Genomic DNA, 18,968 nt, shown 5'->3' on the forward strand with positions numbered 1-18,968 from the left:
AACTTACTGGTCTTACGGTTTTCACTTTTTATTGTTCTAAAAATTAGAACAACTTGTGTGCACCAGATATTATTTATTTGTTCTCTATATTAGATGTCAAGTATTTGATACTACCGCTTTACAGGTACAGTCAATTCCGGTTTAAAATAAGAATCTATCAACAGAATGCGAACAGTTGCAATGACTTTACGTCAAAACTATGAATTATTTTGAGGAATTGTCAACCAAAGTTGAACCAGTGTCAGTCTGTACTTTAATTTTATACCCAACGATACCTCTGGGTGATGTTGTGATGCATTAAAAAAAAAAGAAAAAAGAAATATGAAAAGCAAAAACAACACTAATCAAACCCAGCCCATTGGTAAAAAGTTACCTGCTGGTGGTGACAGGGAGTGCATAATCACATCTGGAAGCTACTAAAAACATTACAATCCGTACATATTTTTTGCTTTGACACAGATGTGATTCCTCACTCAATGGACTCAAGCATTCTTCTTTCAGCTGTTCCATCTGCCTCCATCTCACCCTATCCCTTACCATCAGGTCTAAATTCAGTATCCTTCACCCAGTATATTCACTCTCCCTCTTCTCCACATGTTCATAAAGGTGAACTACTATGCATTAATAATAAAGGCCCGCTGAGTAATAAATAAAATAAAAAGTCAAAGAGAACACCATAACAGTTTAGCCAGTTTTAATAGTTTTAAAACACTTGGTTTGGAAAAAAGTACAAAAGTGATCCTGGACACCACAGTATGAAACCAGCCCAGTAATGTAGGGTGATAGGTGTGTTTGTTTAAAAAGCATCTTCTACAGACATGTTAATTTCAACTGGCCTTACCATACACATACTGTACTCACTAAAACAGATACAAGCAATAGTTTAAATACATTGGCTGACCCCGGTGATACATTTACAAGTGATTCTTAAAAAACTAATTAAAAGAGGGGCAGGGGAAGAAAAAGTCTGACCACAAAGCCATCCGGTATCTGGCAGTAAAATCATGCAGTATTACAATCGTTCCACTAAAGAGAAACAGCAAAGCACTACAGCTGTCACACAGTGAGAAACTGGGCAGCCAAGAGACGGCCTTTCTGAGTGCTCATTGGTTGGTTTTATTTTTATGAATCATTAACCGAGAGATTTCTCTACTGTCGAGCAGCAGCTCAGTGGTCGCCTTTCCCACATTTGCATACATTGTAAAGTTGCACATGGTCTCCGTTAAGGAGCATCTGTCTTCCACAATCGCGTCCATTTAGAAAAATATAACTAATTACTATTGAAGAAAACCCCAAAATGTGGGATATTCTCTTAGTATGTTGTGAGGACATACAAAAAAAAGCTAAGAAACACAGTTGAATAAATAAAATGCATGACATCCATAAAAATTAAGTGGCTGCATTGACAACGTTCTCCACATACTGTATGCACACCATGGTTTTTGTTTTGGCCCGGCAGTGTTGGATTTAAAAAAAAAAAAAAAAGAGGACTCATCCTCCACCACATCCAAAGTCATATCCTATGATCCAGTGGAAAAGCCGCCAGAAAATATCTAAAATACGTTGATTTATTTATTTAGAGAAAGAAGGATTCTTTGATTTAACATTTCACTTCCATGTACAACATGGTCTCTGGCTTTTTACCAATTTAGAAGTAGTTGATGTCGATGGCAATGAGGAAACACAGGAGAGAGACTTTCACAGTGTTACAAAAAATGAAGCCGCTCTGTGTTGTCACCCTGGCCGGCCTATTGTTAGGGTAACAGTAGTGAACTTCCTGTCCGGTCAAACTTTTTTCCCTTGGAGAGGGCAGCCACTTGTTTCATCAACTCCCTGTTCTTAGCCTGTGGAAACAAAATACATAATGAGTTATAAATGTTGGCATATACGGTTAAAAAAAAATCCAATTAGTAACATGCACACTTTTACACTATTACACTTAGAAAATAACTATAAAGACAATTTAAGACCGACACGTTTGATGATCATGACGGAAATGGATCAGCTGACAGTGAACCATCCCTTTATTATCATAATATTAATCCATTCTAACCTTTACATCATTGCAGAACATAATTCCCATGAATTGTTTCTCTGGTGTATCAAATGGCTACATTACCACACCTACTGGAAACAGCTGAGCAATTAAAACCGACACAGGTGAATACTAATACTAATGAGGAGTAAGAACCTGAAGCCCTCAGTGTCACACATGTATTCCTACCTGCTGTTGCTCCATAGCTTCTTTGTGCGATTTCTCCATTTGATTCATCTTCACTCTCATATTTGACTCCTGGTACTGAAAGTCTGCTTTGAGCTCTGTGAGCTACGAGAGAATTTGGTCATTAGAAATCAACCCCTCAAACAAAACAAAGCAAAAGCAGAGGTCAGCTGAGGCAGATTAACCTACCTTTCGGTCCTTCTCAAGGATGGTCTGATCCCTCTGCTGCAGAAGTCTCTTCAGTGACATCACTTCCTCCTTCAGCTGGCTGATGAGAATGAAGTTGTCCGTTCCCCCTGAATCCATAGACTGGGTAATGGAACTACTAGAGGGAGAAGGAAATGAGCATGAAGCCAACAATGGGAACGGCATAAAGGAAAACATATGTAACCATAATATAGCACATAATGCGCTACATCTGTTGTACCTGTCCCCGTTGGATGGCTTCATCTCCAGTTTTGGTTTCTTCTTTGGAGTCTCCTTTTGGATCGAAGACGATTTATGGCTGCAGAGCAGATGAAAAAGGAAGTGTTCACTCTGGGAATAAAAACTCAATAAGAGCCTTAAATAAGAAGGCAGCTTTACCTCTGCTTCCACAGTCCCTGCTCCTGCTCAGGACTCAGGCTCCCACTCAGCCTGCAGCATATGACAGACACATAAAACATTTATGTGTTTTTTAAACTTGAAGGGCTGACTGAGCAGCCTGGGGACAAAACATGCGAGAAAAGAGGCGATACAACAGATGACATACTTGTGGTGAGAACTGCTGTGTCTGTGTTGGTGATGGTGATGATGATGGTGCGATCTGGAGTGGTGGTCTTTCTCATTCAGGGATGAAGAGTTGGAGGAACCAAAGCCCTTCCTCTGCTCCTTAGTCTTCTGCAGGACACGGCGGTAGGAAAGCGTACAGAGCCAGCACAGAAGTTTTCCATCCACCTGAAACAGGAGGTGATATTAGCTCATAAAACTTACTACTAAACTGTACAGTAGACTGCATGCAATTCTGGCTCTTACCTTTCTCCTCCCCTCCTCCTTACGGTCAAAGGCGCATTGCTGTTTGCATTGTTCGCAGGTCTGTGGAGGTCCATATTTCTTCTCTGAGTTAGTACAACGCTGGCACTTTGTCCCGATAAAAGCTGCAATAATGTTACAGTACTGGCAAGGTTTGGGCTGCAAAGACAAACAAACCAAAAATAAATAAATAAATAAACAATAATAATAAAAAAGAAAATGCAAAAAGTGAAGCAGGGCCCAGCAAATACAGCTAGTATTACAAAAAACAGGAGAAATTTGCTACTCACCGTTCCAAACTGTTTGACGTTCTGGGCACATTTCTTGCAGATTGTATTTGTTTTACTGCAAAGAATAAAGACCATTTTCAAGCCAGAACAAGCTGCAATGAAATTCATTGAATTGGCGTGAATGAAAGCTGAACAAACATCACTGGGAAGTGAAACATCTCACCTTTCCTGCTGAAACTCAGATCTGCAGTATGTGCACTTCACTATTGGGTGAGCGATGCGACACTCCTGCAGTACAAAAACAAAGAAATATCAGTTTGTGGCACACGACTGTCTGCTGGTGAATGGTGACAAACAAACAGCACTACTGCGGTCTATTACAGTGGAAACTGCATTGTAGGTGGTGCGTATTGTACGCTTGCTACAACATCTGTGAAAACACCAATGTAAATTTTCTCTATACAAACCCAGCATAATGTCACAGTAGGGTTTCCCATTGAGGGAAACAAAGGCATTATTAATAGAACAATCATGGTTTAACAGACTTTTTGTGACAATGTCTAGGTCTTAAAAAAAAAAATAATAATAATCTTGAATTTATCAGTTAATCTAGTAGAGGTGGGCAGATCGATATGAACAGTGACTGTATCGACACCAAAGCCGGTATTGGTATGAGATTGATATAAGTGTTCCTTTAAGTTCAGTATGTAGCCCTCTAAATTGTGCTAAATACATTATTTTTTGGAAATGAAAAAATATACCTCAAACATGCACTGTGAAAAATGTCTGAGGCTTTTTGTTTTGATTGTCATATCTATGTTACTCATAATCTATAGCACATTTAAACAACAGAAGTTGACCCAAAGTGCTTTAGAGACAGGCACATTTATATCCCAGCTCTACAAAAGACCAAGTTTCAAAATCGATGAACAGCTGAAAGTTATGTTTTATTGTGTTAACTAATTATTGTGGACAGTAAAAACGGTGATTTAGTGTTCCTTAAAATTTGTTCAGAATTAGCCAAGTGAAGACTACTCATCTCATAAATCACGACACACTGCTCTTTCCTACCTACATAAGCTACCTTTACAGGTTAAAAGTAACGGTACTGGTATCGGCCATGCTGACTCTATATTTGGTTGGTGTCGCACGCCACTAATGCAAAGAAAAGCAATGGCATATGGAAGAAAACATCTAAAGGAAATATCAGCCAGGTTTGCTTCAAGGTTTTATCCATTTAAATATTTTTTTCCTTCGCCAATAAACCAACTCTGCTCCTCAGCTATAAACGAGAAAGACTACCAAACATGTAATCGACTTTTTTTTTTAATTTACCGGGAACAAATATTCAACAGGTAAACATGTGGTATGGTTGTGTTGTTGCGCTTTAATAAAGAGCACGATGTACAAGAGTGATCTAAACATGGTTACGTTAATACGGTTGCCTTCCAACTTGTTACATAATGTGAGCCTGTCTAACCTGCTACTTGTTGTAGCACCGTGACACCCCGGCGGCAAAAAAAACAAACAAAAAAAAAATACACCCGCACACTCCTTCACCCTTTCGTGTCGTGATTGTTTGTTGATTCTTATTTGCAAGCAGACTCTCTCTCTCTCACTCACACATACACTCCCAAACCTTGCACAGCTGCTGGCCCTGCGACAGCTCCTCGAAGGGGTACCGCTGGTTACACTTCGTACAGGCGTACAATGCCGTAGTTGCCATTCTCCCCCAACTAAAACCAACGAGCTAGAAGCGGATAGCGGAGTCCAGCGGTAAAGCGATTAACAGCGCGGTTTCCTTTCCTTTCTAACCGCTCGCTAACTGACAACCAGGAGCACACACCGTGTTGGCATCCAGCGTTAGCTAACGTTAGCTAGCTTGGCTATGTAGCGTAGAGCAACACAGAAATAGCCTAGCTGGAGGAAGCAGGCGAAGAACAATAAACTCCAAATATCTGCGATCTTGCACTGCTCATACGTTTTCCAGCCAAGCTAACTTGTCAGCAGTCGTTAGTTATGCTGACACATAAGCAATCCATTAACAGCAATCTGGCGATTTGTATTAAGTTTCCGCTGTTCTCGCCAAGAAAGGTGTTTTTCCTTGTGTTTTCCTTCTCTCTTTTTGTATCAACGCCGTCGTCGTCATGTAACCGGAAGCGGCCGACGGCTCCCGAAGAAGAAAGGAAACCTATCGCGACACAACAGCCGCACGCGGGATTTAAGTTTGAAATCTGCAGAGCCAATCACGTGCCAGGATTCAGTTAACACGTTTTCTTCTTCTCACACGCTACACCCGGAGTGCAATGGAAATATAATTTTTAAATAAAGAATGGTATTTTTCAAAGAGTGATTCAATAATAATGTTGTCTTATTCGATCCAATAGCCACTGTGTATGTTTTGCTATCAGGAACCGAAACAGTATCTGATACCTGTACTTCTAATACCTGTACTTCTAAACAGTTTTCCAGTCTTTCTATCCCAGACAGATGTCTCTATGCTGTTTAAAATAACTATTTCAGCTTTTTTGTATATATGCAAGTTGAACTACTGAAACTCAGTAGTTTGTATGGCCCCAAAAAAGGTTGCAATCATGCCCGACAACATCTGCACATGCCGCTAATGAGGCAATGGATGGGGTCTTGGGGGATCTCCTCACAGATCTGGATCAGGGCATCACTGAGCTCCTAGACAGTGTGAGGTGCAAACTGCTGTCAGTTTGCACCTCACACTGTCAGTAGTCTGATGGACTAAAACTTAAAATCCCAGAAGTGTGCTATTTGATTTATGTGGATTGGATTGGATGTGGACTGGATTTAGGTCAGGTGAGCATGAGGACCAGTCAATCATATTTATTCCGTCATTCTCCAGGAACTGCCTGCATACATTTGCCACATGAGGCTGGGCATTGTTGTGCACCAATAAGAACCGAGGACCAGGGGCGATTCTAGGATCAGAGCTTTGGGGGTGCTGAGCACCCAGAGAGCTGCCCATCCAGGCAAGGTAAACTTTACTCGTCACGATGAGACTTCTTCCCTGTCTCTGTCAGTCCCTGCATCCTTAAATGTTTCCAGTTGTCCTGAGTTCCCTCTGACTGTCTCCTTGGTGCATTTAAACCCCTGTTCCTCCCTGTCCTCATCGTCTGTTGTCTTCATCTCCATTATCAGTCATCATAATTTTACCATCTCTGTGCAAGTCTGCAAATTTCTTTATTAAATCATAAGATTCTTAAATTCATCAAGTCTCTCTGTGCCTGGGTCATCGTCACAAAACATGACATGACTGTTTTGTACATTTTAACACAATTTAATCCCACATTTGTGAAAGAAAAGCAAAACACTTTTGAAAAGTCTGTAACAAAACCATCAAATCTGATAAAGGTTATTTAAATGCTGCAAAAGACTACTACTGCCAAAGAAGAATGGATTGAATTAAAGAAAAATACATGTCGTAACTTTATTTACTGCGGGAGAATAATGAATGATGCTCACAGTGAGTAAAAAGTAAACTGAGTGCATTTTTTGGACAGAGATTCACTTTTAAAGTGTATATATAATATAATACAGACACATAAAAAAATACACTCCAAAAATGGAAGAGTCCTTGAATTTACAAATATTATTAAAAAAAATTTAAAAATTGAGACACCTTGGCCTATGGTACAATGTATACATTGTATAAAAAGATCTTTACTGCAGATACTACTATGGCTCTGCAGATTTTTTTCTTTTCTTTTAACTTATGTCGCCTCACCTTGAGGTTGGCAAATCTGTCTATCACATTTTGGTGGTCAACTCTCTCAAGCATCTCTTTCTCAACTGACATCACAGCCAGGTGCTGGAGTCTGCTTTGACCCATGGTCCTTCTCAGCCAGGTATGGAGCTGACTTAAGACACTAAAAGACCTTTCACAGCTACAGCTGCTAACTGGGTTTGTTAGGGCAACCTGAATAACAGTTTTCAGTGTGGGGAAGATCTGATTATCCAGAAGATTGTACAATGTTAACATATCTGGAATGGCACCAGTCTCACTCTTGAGCTTCAAAAAGTTTTTGGCAACCGTGACTTCCTCTGACTGAAGCTCAATATGGTAATGCAGTGCCAGGGCTGACAACCCAGTTTGTTTTGCAGATTCTGTATAGCAGCTTTAATATAGGGAGAACACAACTTCCAGATTATATGAGTAAAATTAGTTTTTTTTTTCCTTTGCCAGTTTAACAGTTTCTGTTTTGCCTGTTAGTATTCCCTGCCTGTTTTCTTACCTGATTCTTCCTGACCTTGTACTTTCTCCTTATGTTCTCCTCTTTCCTCTCTCCCTCTTTGGACTGACAATCATACACAAATAGATTATATTCAATTAGATTACAAAAATACTATTAAGATCACTAATAAAAAAAAGTCCTCTCTCAGTGTACTTTCAACCAAAAGGCAAATAACCAAACCACATGTACATCTAATAAAAGATATAAATATTGAAACACTGATCCAACATTATCCTTTATTGATGGATCATTTGATCTTACACTTTTACCTGAATGTGGCTCCTTTTTTTTGAAAAAAACTTCCTCATATCCATTACGAACCTGGCTGTCTCTCTGTACACACACACACACACACACACACACACACACACACACACACACACAACAGGAGCTATAAGGTTAATGGGCATCCAGTCAGTTAGCTAGTTAGTACCTTGGGTTCAATATCGGCACATGCACATATGAGAAAATAACCAGTTTCTCTCATTACATTTCAAACAGGACGGTGGTAACAACAGCAGGCTACGGACAATGTTAAGTTTTAGATTTTAAATAGGCTGTATACATTTCAATGGGAGCAACAGGACGGTCAGATATCGCTGATTTTACTACAGAGCAGGACGGATTGTAGGGTAGCAAACATAGTCGGGAAACACGTTTATAACCCAGCAGGTTACCTGGGTGTAATGTTTTTCAGCTAAAAAGAAACATGGCCTGACTCCTACCTAACTATATAAAGAGTAACTGAAGGTTAAATGCAGCTAATATGTCCTGTTTTAAGCCAGGCGCTTCCACCTCCGCTGATCCACCACCAAATTGGTCATACTAATTGATATTACAGGCAGTATAACATTCATAACTTCCATGCTGGAAGAGTTGCAAAATATAAAACTAGTGGGAAAAAAAAAGTAAATGCCCTCCACTTATAAAACCATTCCTGTTTGCAAACATAAATGGAAATACAGTATATCCAGTAGCAAGCTTGACTGATAGGGTTTCATTACATATTATTCTTTTCAGCTATGCTTTTACTGCATTGGCAGTGTATTTGGGATCATTGTCATGTTGAGAAATTAAGCTGTTGCCAAACGGATGCTTTCCAGTCACTGGATGTGATTCAGTCACAAACCAAAACAAAACCAATTTTAAAACGCTAATCTTAAACTCTATATCCTCAGTAAACAACTGAAAAAACAGTTGTTTACTGTTTTACCTTCTGTATGTTTAAAAAAAAAAAACCCCAAATAAAACCCAACAGATTGCATATAAAGACGTTCATGATTTGTCATTTTTGTATAGAAAGTGTAAAGTTTATACACCATGGTCTTTACTGGTTTGATCCACCTGTTGCAACCATAATGGGACTTGTGTCTTCTCCCAAATATGAACCAGGAATCTTTTGCTTGTTAAACATGTAAACGACAACACTATGGACTCACCCGTGTAACAGTTGAGTACTACACGCGAAACCATCCCTATGAATTTTATACCTGCAAATTCTCAGTTTTAAAAAAGTGTCGCTCCAGGAGTGCTCTGATCGTCTTACATTTGCAAGGTCTCCTATGAGTGAAGTGAGGTTCTTGATATTGTGTACTGGAACAACTAACCAATAAGTAAAAAAATACATAAATTGAGATAGAGGAAATACCTTCAGTTGTAGTCTTTCTTGATGAAATTGTTTAACGCAAACAGAATTAGGAGACTTCTGGTTCACAAATAGCTGTTTGTATTGTAATTAATTACAAGCCTCAAGCTACAAGCTTCTTGTATAGTATACACATGCATACATATGCACAATGCTTTTTTTTTTTTTTTTTAAACAAAAAAGGCCAAAAGTTGACTACACAGCATCAGCACTTTTATTAAACTTTTTAACACATTGGCAGTTGAGAGTACAGTTGGATGTTCCTGATCACTGCAGTATATCAATTTCCAAATTCAAGTGTTGATCTAATGAAGTGCATACAGGACTGCAGCCTCTTTGCAACCCCAATGGAATGGTGTCACTTAGACAGCTGTGCATTTTAAAAGGATTGCAACGATCAAGATCAGTGGCAGCACTGATTTACATACAAATATAGCTGCATGAATTAAATGTAAAAGTCACATGAAGAATCTATTACTGGGTGACGGATGTCTTAACGCTAATATAGAAAGATAAAACAGAGAGAATAAATGAATGTTTTCAGATTGTAATTTGGTATTAGGTTACCCCACAGTCACACTGTAAATTCCAGACTTTTATCCTTCTTAATTTACAGTAAAAGGCACTCTTTGTCCTATTTTTATGGAAAGATCATGATCAGAAATAGGGCTAGTGTTATTAGAGTTGGCTAATATCTGAAACACAAAACCGCAAAACCCAAGAAATTGACTGGAGGATGCTGCTGTTGTTAGCAACATGCTAATGTGACAAACCATACTGAATCCTTGAGTTGCAGCTTTATTGCAATTATTTGAATACGCAGCAAAAAGGCTACAGGCTGAAACCATCTTTACTGTTGCACATTGTTCTTTTGTCATTTTCCCAGTCATTCAGGACAAGGCACGGGTACTTATTCAAATTTGCAAAACTACATAAAAAGCCCATTATTTGTGTAGTTACACATTCTTCTGCCTAAAAGATTGGCTGATAATAGCTTTAAAAAGCCTCTGCGAGAATTGTTCCCATAGGACTCCTGGGACAAATGAGCTATTGCATAATCTTTGCAGCTTATTAATATTGCATGGAGACGCAGCTAATCAATTCACGACACAAGACAGAAGGTGTCTGCGAGTTATAAATACACATCTGGAACCAAAGATAATAAATAATGTTAAGTAGTTAGAAAAAGGAAACTTACAAAACATAAACCACTTGGTGAGATGTCACGCATGACAAATAACGTTTGGTCTCAACAATCTAAAAAGATTTGTGAAGCTAACCCTAACTGCTTTTTAATGCACTCTAGAACTACTTTTTTTTAAATATTAGAAGAAGCTAACATCACAGCCCTTAAGCTACATTTCATTTTAATATTTATCAACTCAACAATTTGTTTTAGTCCGTGTTTCCTTGTGCTAAAAATCACTTCAGCAGCACTGTATAGCCTCACGGTTCCTTCAGTTATAGTGCTTTCAAATCAATAGCAAGGAATGAGGCAAGTGTTCCTATAAAGTATATAAGGCATAAACATTTAGTGTACTTAAAACAAAACACTGATTGTAGGTAGGTCGATATGCTAAACAGTCCTCGCTATTCTGGGTACGTATCCTCTCAACCTCAGAGGAGGAATACATATGGCTGTAGGCAGGTGGTCTGAGACAGACACTTCTGTTGCAAGCAGGCTCTACATGACCTGTGAGAGATGCAAATACAGTAACAAATACTACTTATTCTGACTTTTGGTGGTAGTGTATCAAAGCGGCTGATTACTGCTGTATGACACCTTCTCACGGGTGCGGTTCAGCTTCTGTGACCGTCATGAGGGTTGAGTAGCGTCAAACAAAGGTCTGCACCGGAGTGATGGAGCGTGTGGGCGAGCCTGGCCGCTCAGAGGCGGAGGAAGCTGAGCGATTGGCCACCTCTCGCTGTAATTCGTCTACCCTTTTCTGCAGCTCGGCGCGCTTTGCTAATAGCTCCTTGTAGCGCTGATGAATTGGTTCCTGGTAAAAGGGAGGTAGGAAAAAAACAAAAGAAAGTTCATTGACTAAAATTAAATGGATGAGTGCCGACCTCTGCCCTATTCTCTCAACTTTTTTCTTCTACATGTGTTCCCAGTTCCAGGTGGACAGGGCAGGGACTCTTCATCTGGGATTACCTAGACTGTGAATTTCCTCACGATAAAGCTGTAGTTGACACTTCATTCTTTTTCTTGCTCATCTACCTGCCTGCTACCATGCCACACATCACCTTAGTTTCCTCCCAGATTGCAACATTTTTTTAGTTATGCAAGGCATCCCAGCTTCAGATCCTGGACGAGTCCCCAGTTTATCACAACCTGGTTCATAAGCCAATGACGAAGTGTGAACACTGAACACTGCAGTATTCTCCTGAACAGCAGGTGTCGCCACTCAGACAATACTGCCACATCAGCACATGGATATTAGAGAAGTCAAAACCAGAAGCAAAGAAATTGGATGTTTTTTTTAATCCAAAGTTATTTGGATATTTTCCCAGAGTCTTATCTTTTCAAACTGCTGTAACATCTCCCTCTGTGAATCTGAGCTTCAGTAGATATTTCTCAGTAAAACAGCACAACACACCACATTATAGAAACTGAGAGGTGCATGACTGGCAGAAATGGCCAGCGACAGTGGATGTGACGTCAGCTTTAGTTTCAGTGCCGTTTGTGAGCCACCGCAATGGTGGGTATCCATCGGCCTTTGTGCAAACTTGCATAATTTAAATGCAAAACTAATGAGCTGTGAAAATCACTAAGATCAGTCGTGTAGGGTGGGGATGAGTCTGAAAGTATGGTTGTCAGTACAAAAACAACATAATGAAACTAAAGAAAAACTAAGTTGATGCGTGGTGGCCGGTAGGTAGGTGAATGAGAAGCAGAATGGAGTGGCAGCCACACCTGCATAGTCTGGAAAGCGCCCAGGTGTTCCCAGTTGGCAAGTAGAGGAATGTATTGCGAGTATAGGGCAACGATCATCACACAAGTGAAGTCCAAACAACAGCAAGTCTTCCTGACGTACCTGAGGTCTCATGCGTGGGTTCCAGCGAATGTAGTAGCCAACCCAAAGCTCCAGGTGGCGTAAGCTGACTGCTGGGAACAGTACATGGTTAGAGTAGTTCACATACAAAGGATTGGTGAAGTCCTCCAGCTGGCTGTTAATATATGACCACAATGAGACTGTCCTCTTGGGAATCTCCTGTAACAAAAAAGGAAGGTGATTACACAAACCATATGAGGGAAAAACTCATTCATTCTTGTGCCATTTCTGATTCGTATTATGCTAGTTATTAAGCTATATTATCCCAAGTAAAACGATAATGAGAGGGGGGAAAATAAATCATAAAATACTGAGAAACCAAATGAGCTTACTTCTTTTAACCTCTGCTGTTCACTGTTGCACAAGAATGTCCCAAACAGGCAGCTGTACAGGTGATCCAGGATGGTCACCAGGAAGTATTCATTAAACTCAAAGGCGGCAGGAAACTTGAATTTAAAAAAACAAAACAAAAAACAGCTTGATTACAATTCTTGAAAGAACCTTTTCCTAAACATTTCAGAACCTTAACTCAATATGTGTCACTTACCTGACGAGTTAACTGCCAGACACAATCAATAAACTGAATGAAAACAGGTGAGCGATCTGCATCCGTGTGGTTCTTATCTCCGTGACCAATGCGCTGCCAGAAACAGGAGCATAAGGAATCAGTGATGAAACTAGACTTCCAGCTGGGCCGAAGTGGAAAAATAATCAGTTTACCAGTTGGAAGCGATGACCAAAGCTCAGCCACTCTTTCTCAAGCAGCACTTCAAAGCCGCGAATGGTGCGGTAGTAACCATCCAACATGAGCATAGACAAGGAGGTGAGCTGAGCCGTGCGGTCCCAGCCGTCGCTGCAGTGCACCACAACCGACGTTTTCCCCGACTCCACTTTGTCTGCGATCCTCAGCGCTCCAGCCAGGATCAGCTACAAACATAGCACCAGAAACACACAAACCATTATCACTGCAATATTTTTAAAATGTCCTTTCCCAACCGATGGGTCACTATGCTCACCTTGATGTGCTCAAGCCAATGAGTGGACTCCAGATTGGAGAGCCAGTGGGAGTCCTCGATATTGGGGTAGACAACTTCCTTCAGCTTGCGGAGCGACTCCCTCATCACGTGGATATTGTGAATATCCAAGAAAACCAGCTCAGCGTTTTGATAGGCATCCTCGCTTTCATATCCACCCCCTTTCATCTGGGGAAAAGTAGAGGATGCAGTGGTTACTAAGATCCACGGGGCACAGAACAGAAAAACAGATCCAGTTAAATTATTGCCAACGAGACAGTATGAGTAGAAGCTACATTAAGCAGCAAGGTCACCACAGCAGGTAGAGTTTTTAATGCCGATGCCTTTCCTGACGCGGTCCTAAAGGGGATTTGCGTCTCTAGCTGGAAACAAACCAGGGACCTTTTTGCTTGCCAAGTGAATGCGTTAACCACTACACCACTGTAGGCACGCCACAATAGAAACTAGTGAACTGAGATAAATAGCTAACTTCTTCTAGACAAAGAGCTCAGATTTGACCTTACTGCTCAAATATAGTACAGATTGCACACTTTATTTACTTTAATCTGCAAAGACAACGCATTGTTAGGGTTAGGGGTTACAGCTAAAAACTCAAAACTGTGCTTGATGATGCACAGCAAATAATAAAAGATAAGAATCTAAATCTGGCTACGGCTCCATACGGGCCTCTTCATTTTGGACTTTCGTGTTTATTTTCAGAATCTATTGGGAGATCTTTCATCCACGCTTTGAAACAAGCCTTGAATCAAACTTTGTTTCAGCTCTCTTTCCCCTTCCAATAATGCACATGAGATCACCATTAAGGATAGCTACTCTCTTTGACATCATGAACATCCACGAGTAGAAAAAGACTGTCTGAAATGGACCATTAAGAAAAGTCTGAAACCTGACCTTTTGGCTCACTGGGATTACTATTATTGTTATTGTTATTATTTGAAGCTTTGGCCATGTTTAACATATGTATCAATCACTGTAACCCAATGTAAAGTGGGTCCCATTAAATAAATATAATTTAGAAAATGGACCTTGTTGGCAGCAGCGTTGACGCTCGGTCTGGCATCAAAAATGAAGAGTTTATGTGACTGAGCATTAGCATCCATGATCGCCTGCAGGTATTTCTCATCCTCTTTGCTGCGCTTCCCGTTCACCCCAACCATCGGCTGACTGCAGCGTGTCACTGTTGCCTGGCTCTCTGGATGGATCCATGACAACACCTTTAAATAATGTGTAGCAGAATATCAGCACAGACTGTCCTGCAAGCCGGGCGCACACACGGACAATTATAGTAATTATAGTACCGCTGAAAAATACGGTCACTCACCGGTATCCTTCCCTTTGCTCGGAAGGCAGCGACTCTTTTCAGCTCCTCGTCTGGTATGTTAACAGGCACAGCCAGTGTTGATGGGTACGTGTCGCACAGCTCATAGTGATCGTTTACTTTAGTTATCCTCCAGCTTTCATTGGGTATACCCTTGACAAGAAAAAAGACATAAACAACCGGTTTTATGAGTGTTTCCTTTAACATTTAACAAAGCATTCTGCATAACTTAAGTACCTGTCTTTTATACTCTGAGAGAGCATCATACACCTTCCATCCATTTTCAGGAAACGCCTGCCCATATTCAAAGGCAAAGATTTGCTGTGGAGAGTGGAGGAGACATTTTTCAGGTGGTTGTACACGAAAAACAGTTTGTGCACTTTGTAAAAGACCTGTGAAAGTTAGACCTGTGAAAACCCAAGTACACTCCACGATTCAGTATCTTATATAACCATCTTTAAGAGCAACAATTTGACATAATCATTTTCTGTATGACGTTATCAGTGTCTTGCATGATGGTGGAGGAATTTTAGCCCACTGTTCTTGAACACGTTGCTTCAGGTCATTGAGGTTTACAGGTATTTGTTTAGGCACAGCATTTCAAATGGGTTGAGGTCTGGACTGGCCATTATGTTTTACATTTGCAGCTGTGCTTGGGATCATTATCTTATTACATGACCCAATTAAGGCTAAGCTTTAACTGTTGAACAGATGGCTTCACATTTGACTCTAAAATACTTTAGTTCTCTGGCTCTCCTCTACAGCGTGTCTTTGTCCTGTCTTCCTCCCCTAACCGGTCACGGGTGATGGCCGGCCCTCCCTGAGCCTGGTTCTGCTGGAGGTTTCTTCCTGTTAAATGGGAGTTTTTCTTTCCAAATGTTGCCAAAGTGCTTGCTTGCTCATAAGGGGTCGTCTGATTGTTGGGGTTTTCTCTGTATTTTTGGAGGGTCTTTACCTTATAATACAAAGTGCCATGAGGCAACTGTTGCTGTGATTTGGTTCTATATAAATCTAATTGAATTAAAATTGAACTTAGTTTTTCAGAGGACTACATAGAGGATACACGAATACGTTTCCCGGTACTGTATGTGCAGGGCTATAATGTCAGCAACAGCATTGCTGGGCAGTACTTACCAGCCCATTGGAAACAGGAAAAGCGAATTTCATCAGCACTTCAAAAATGGACTTCCTGAGCGTGTCCTCCATCTGTTTGTGTGCAAATCGTAGATTACGCATATCCTGTAGAAATGCAGGGCAGCAAATCATGGAAAAACTCAAGGGCTAGCAGCTGTATCATTTCATCACAGTCAAGCGTTATTACCAAGAAAGGTAACGTAGAAGTAGATCTTTGTAAAACTTCATTATTTCTTAATGGGCTATCTCTGGCAGAGATTACACAGCTCTGTCTCTGCTTCTCAGTTGAATAACTGTAAACTACTTGGCTATTTTGCAACTTAGTGATTCTGTAAATCAAAAACAAAAGAAGAAATTCTTTACAACCTTCACAAGCTTACTCACTTTGCACACCAGCCCATAGGACACATCACGACTCGAAGCGTTTCCAATCCTTTCCACGCGACTCACCACCCCAAGAGGCAAGTCCAACATAAATGTTGACTCCTGGAAATCAGCCAGACATTAACAAAAAAAAACATAAATCTTCAAAATACAAATTAAAAATAATCAATAACATACCCTGTCCATAGATTTAAAGAATAGCCTGTAGTTGGTGACAGTCACAGTTCCCCTCAGTGCTCCAGTGAAAGGACAGAAGTAGGTGACATCTTGGGCTATGAATAAAAACAAGAGGATAAAGGTGATGATGCATTTTTGCTGTTTTGATGGGCTGTAATTGCAGCTGAATGGAAACCTACCCATGTCTTGCACGGTTTCATTTGGAAGCAACTGCGGTTCTTCTTTGTCTGAATCTCTGATGGCCTGCTGGAAACATATCATCCACTTTAGTTCTGAGTGGTCTCTTGACTGGAAATGTTACTCAAACATATAGGATAGGATGGGTAAAATTAAATGTGTAAAATCATCTACCTTGGCAGATATTTTGGGCTTGACCTGCAAAAAGAAGAGGAGAGCCACGCTTCAGTTTTTAAATTAAAAAAAAAAAAATTTTAATAGAAAAATAATAGTGGTGAAACATATGCAGGTCACTAACCCTGAGCTCTGGGGAAAACTCTGCAGAGGTGGACACAGAATCCGAGGACATAGCAGATGGTGGTTTGGCCTGGGCAGAGCGGTCAGAGCGAGAGGTGGAAGTGCTGGTGGAAAGTGACATCACACAAGTGAGAACCATTTATGAGGTGCAGTCTTTTCTTTTTGAGGGAGTTTTTTACGTATCTATACGTATACGTATATGTAATGACAGAAGACTCAATGACTAAAAAAAACAGAGACATCTGTTGAGATTGGCCCTTTTTTTTCAGACTGAGAAAAAATTTGTTAAATGTATATTTTTCATTTTCCAGATCCACTCTGACGGATCTGGGCATGCACATTGCCCTCAAGGAGTCATATAACTGAGGTTAAGTTTAAAATTATACGAGATACTAACACTAAAAATGCAAAAATGTAACATTTTAAAACAGATTACAATTCCGGCAGCATGCTCATCACCCGGTGACATCAGGGCGAGGGGTTTGTGTCTTGTGTCGGACTACTGATTTCACCATGTGCACACGTACCTGACCTTGCAATACTACTCACATGGAATGAGCTACTAATCCCTTTCTCATTTTTCTTAATAGTTTTTCTATATTCATTTGTATGTGCAAAAAATATTACCTTGGAACAGCTGCATTTTTAAGTACCTCTGAGCATATCTTAAACTTAACCTGAATTATCAGACTCCTACTTTATATGCATGCCTATAAAGTAATTGTCAGAAATGAAAAATATACATATACTTGACTAAACTAAATTATGTTCTCAGTTATAATTAGAATATCATCTGGAAACTCCAGAATTTTGATCTATCTGTATTAGACTATCTAATGGTGTTTTTGTGATAGAGCTTGTCATGTTTGCTCAATCCAACATGAAAGCTGAATGAGATTTGCATTTTCTTTTTTCAACTAAGAATTTTATGTCAAAAAGTTATTGTACATGTTTTATTTTGCAGTACTATAAAATACAACTATATCGCAAAAGAAACTGAAACTAGTTGTTTTTGTAATGAGATTTTTATTTACATATTTATTTACTGTATTTTAATTAACCCATTTTGAGAGGGATTTTTTGTGTTTTGTTTTGTTTTGTTTTTTTAATTGCAGATCCCGATTCAATTTTATGGCAAAAGGAGCCAGTGAAAACGACGGAACTTCTTTTTTAATCCATCTTCAAAAATATCTGTTATACGAAACTAAAACGTCACAGCAATTATTAGATATATCCCAACCAGAACATTTTGAGGCAAATCAGACGTGGCTGTGAAGAAAATGTTATAAAAAATATTTGATGATTTGATAACATGTTTTTAACTTGTCTGACCCACACGAGCGCAAATTGGGCTCTATGTTGTCCATGGACTGAAATAAGTTTGACAGTGTTTGGGCAAACACTCTACACTCTACATTTCTATCACATCACAGCCTGAGTGATTACTGGAGCGGATCGATAAAACTGCGTTGTCCTAATTTACAGTTTAAGCTGCGTTGGTCTCGTAGCGCTCGTAGGACACCGTCACTGGTGGATAACATTAGTCACAGCTGAAAAGCTTACAAGAAGTGTACTGAAGTTAGACACGCTTAACTTTAGCTATAAAGCCTTAATAACTAACCCCTGCCGATAGTGTCAAAACTTTTAGTTAGCTTAAAAGGCGGTGTCTGGCGGTGGGTTTAGCTACCTGGACAATGAATCTACACTCGGCTGTCGGGAAGAGGAGCGCTTCGAGCCCAAGCTGTCGACACTCCCGCTCTTCTCCATGTTCTCCTTCTTCAAGCGTTTGGATAACCGGTATTGCGAGTCAAGACTTTACCGCTAAAGAGCCACTGAACGCTTTTAAATCCCTCCTCCGAGTGAAGCAAATCCCCACAAACAAAAGGAAGCTGCCATCTTTTCCCAGAAGCCTCCCAATCCCCGTCACAGGCAGGATCGTTGGAGGGCGCGCCCTCTGCTGTCTCTTTGTGGAACTACAACTGATCGCATGCAACGCTTTTCTCTCGTGCCAAACCTCTGGCT

General features: G+C 40.1%; 2 protein-coding genes across 3 annotated transcripts; both read right to left on the minus strand.

Annotated features, from left to right (window-relative positions):
- Window positions 1-677: 677 nt before the first annotated feature.
- fam76b (family with sequence similarity 76 member B) lies at window positions 678-5,624 on the minus strand. The gene is made up of 10 exons (XM_063488064.1): window positions 5,102-5,624; window positions 3,686-3,750; window positions 3,523-3,577; window positions 3,236-3,391; window positions 2,973-3,157; window positions 2,807-2,857; window positions 2,649-2,726; window positions 2,411-2,546; window positions 2,225-2,326; window positions 678-1,844 (listed from the first exon to the last, which is right to left on the minus strand). The coding sequence occupies exons 1-10, from the start codon at window positions 5,186-5,188 to the stop codon at window positions 1,755-1,757; spliced, it is 1,005 nt and encodes a 334-aa protein (XP_063344134.1). The 5' UTR covers window positions 5,189-5,624; the 3' UTR covers window positions 678-1,754.
- A 3,892-nt stretch (window positions 5,625-9,516) lies between these two features.
- Window positions 9,517-18,878, minus strand: mtmr2 (myotubularin related protein 2). 2 transcript variants are annotated; one of them, XM_063485791.1, is made up of 16 exons: window positions 18,634-18,878; window positions 16,948-17,050; window positions 16,824-16,847; window positions 16,652-16,715; window positions 16,473-16,567; window positions 16,296-16,397; window positions 15,912-16,016; window positions 15,015-15,098; window positions 14,781-14,930; window positions 14,485-14,673; window positions 13,442-13,627; window positions 13,146-13,352; window positions 12,973-13,065; window positions 12,758-12,871; window positions 12,408-12,584; window positions 9,517-11,369 (listed from the first exon to the last, which is right to left on the minus strand). In XM_063485791.1, exons 1-16 carry the CDS (start codon window positions 18,711-18,713, stop codon window positions 11,205-11,207), a joined length of 1,938 nt encoding a protein of 645 aa, XP_063341861.1. In that variant the 5' UTR covers window positions 18,714-18,878; the 3' UTR covers window positions 9,517-11,204. The 2 variants fall into 2 exon arrangements, with proteins under 2 accessions (XP_063341861.1, XP_063341860.1); XM_063485790.1 differs by having other exon boundaries at window positions 16,652-16,718; window positions 18,634-18,877.
- Between the last annotated feature and the right edge of the window lie 90 nt (window positions 18,879-18,968).

Source organism: Pelmatolapia mariae, linkage group LG10_11 (assembly GCF_036321145.2).
Source record: "Pelmatolapia mariae isolate MD_Pm_ZW linkage group LG10_11, Pm_UMD_F_2, whole genome shotgun sequence".
Classification (NCBI taxonomy): domain Eukaryota; kingdom Metazoa; phylum Chordata; class Actinopteri; order Cichliformes; family Cichlidae; genus Pelmatolapia; species Pelmatolapia mariae.

Excerpts from the sequence above, each read along its gene's own strand:
- fam76b (XM_063488064.1), bottom strand. The coding sequence starts at position 5,188 with ATGGCAACTACGGCATTGTACGCCTGTACGAAGTGTAACCAGCGGTAC. Across the intron at positions 3,751-5,101 it reads AGGGCCAGCAGCTGTGCAAG|GAGTGTCGCATCGCTCACCC; the intron begins GTTTGGGAGTGT and ends TTTGTACTGCAG. Across the intron at positions 2,727-2,806 it reads CAGGGACTGTGGAAGCAGAG|CCATAAATCGTCTTCGATCC; the intron begins GTAAAGCTGCCT and ends TCTGCTCTGCAG.
- mtmr2 (XM_063485790.1), bottom strand. The coding sequence starts at position 18,713 with ATGGAGAAGAGCGGGAGTGTCGACAGCTTGGGCTCGAAGCGCTCCTCT. Across the intron at positions 16,719-16,823 it reads AGCCCAAAATATCTGCCAAG|CAGGCCATCAGAGATTCAGA; the intron begins GTAGATGATTTT and ends ATATGTTTCCAG. Across the intron at positions 13,066-13,145 it reads TTGGTCATCGCTTCCAACTG|CGCATTGGTCACGGAGATAA; the intron begins GTAAACTGATTA and ends TGTTTCTGGCAG.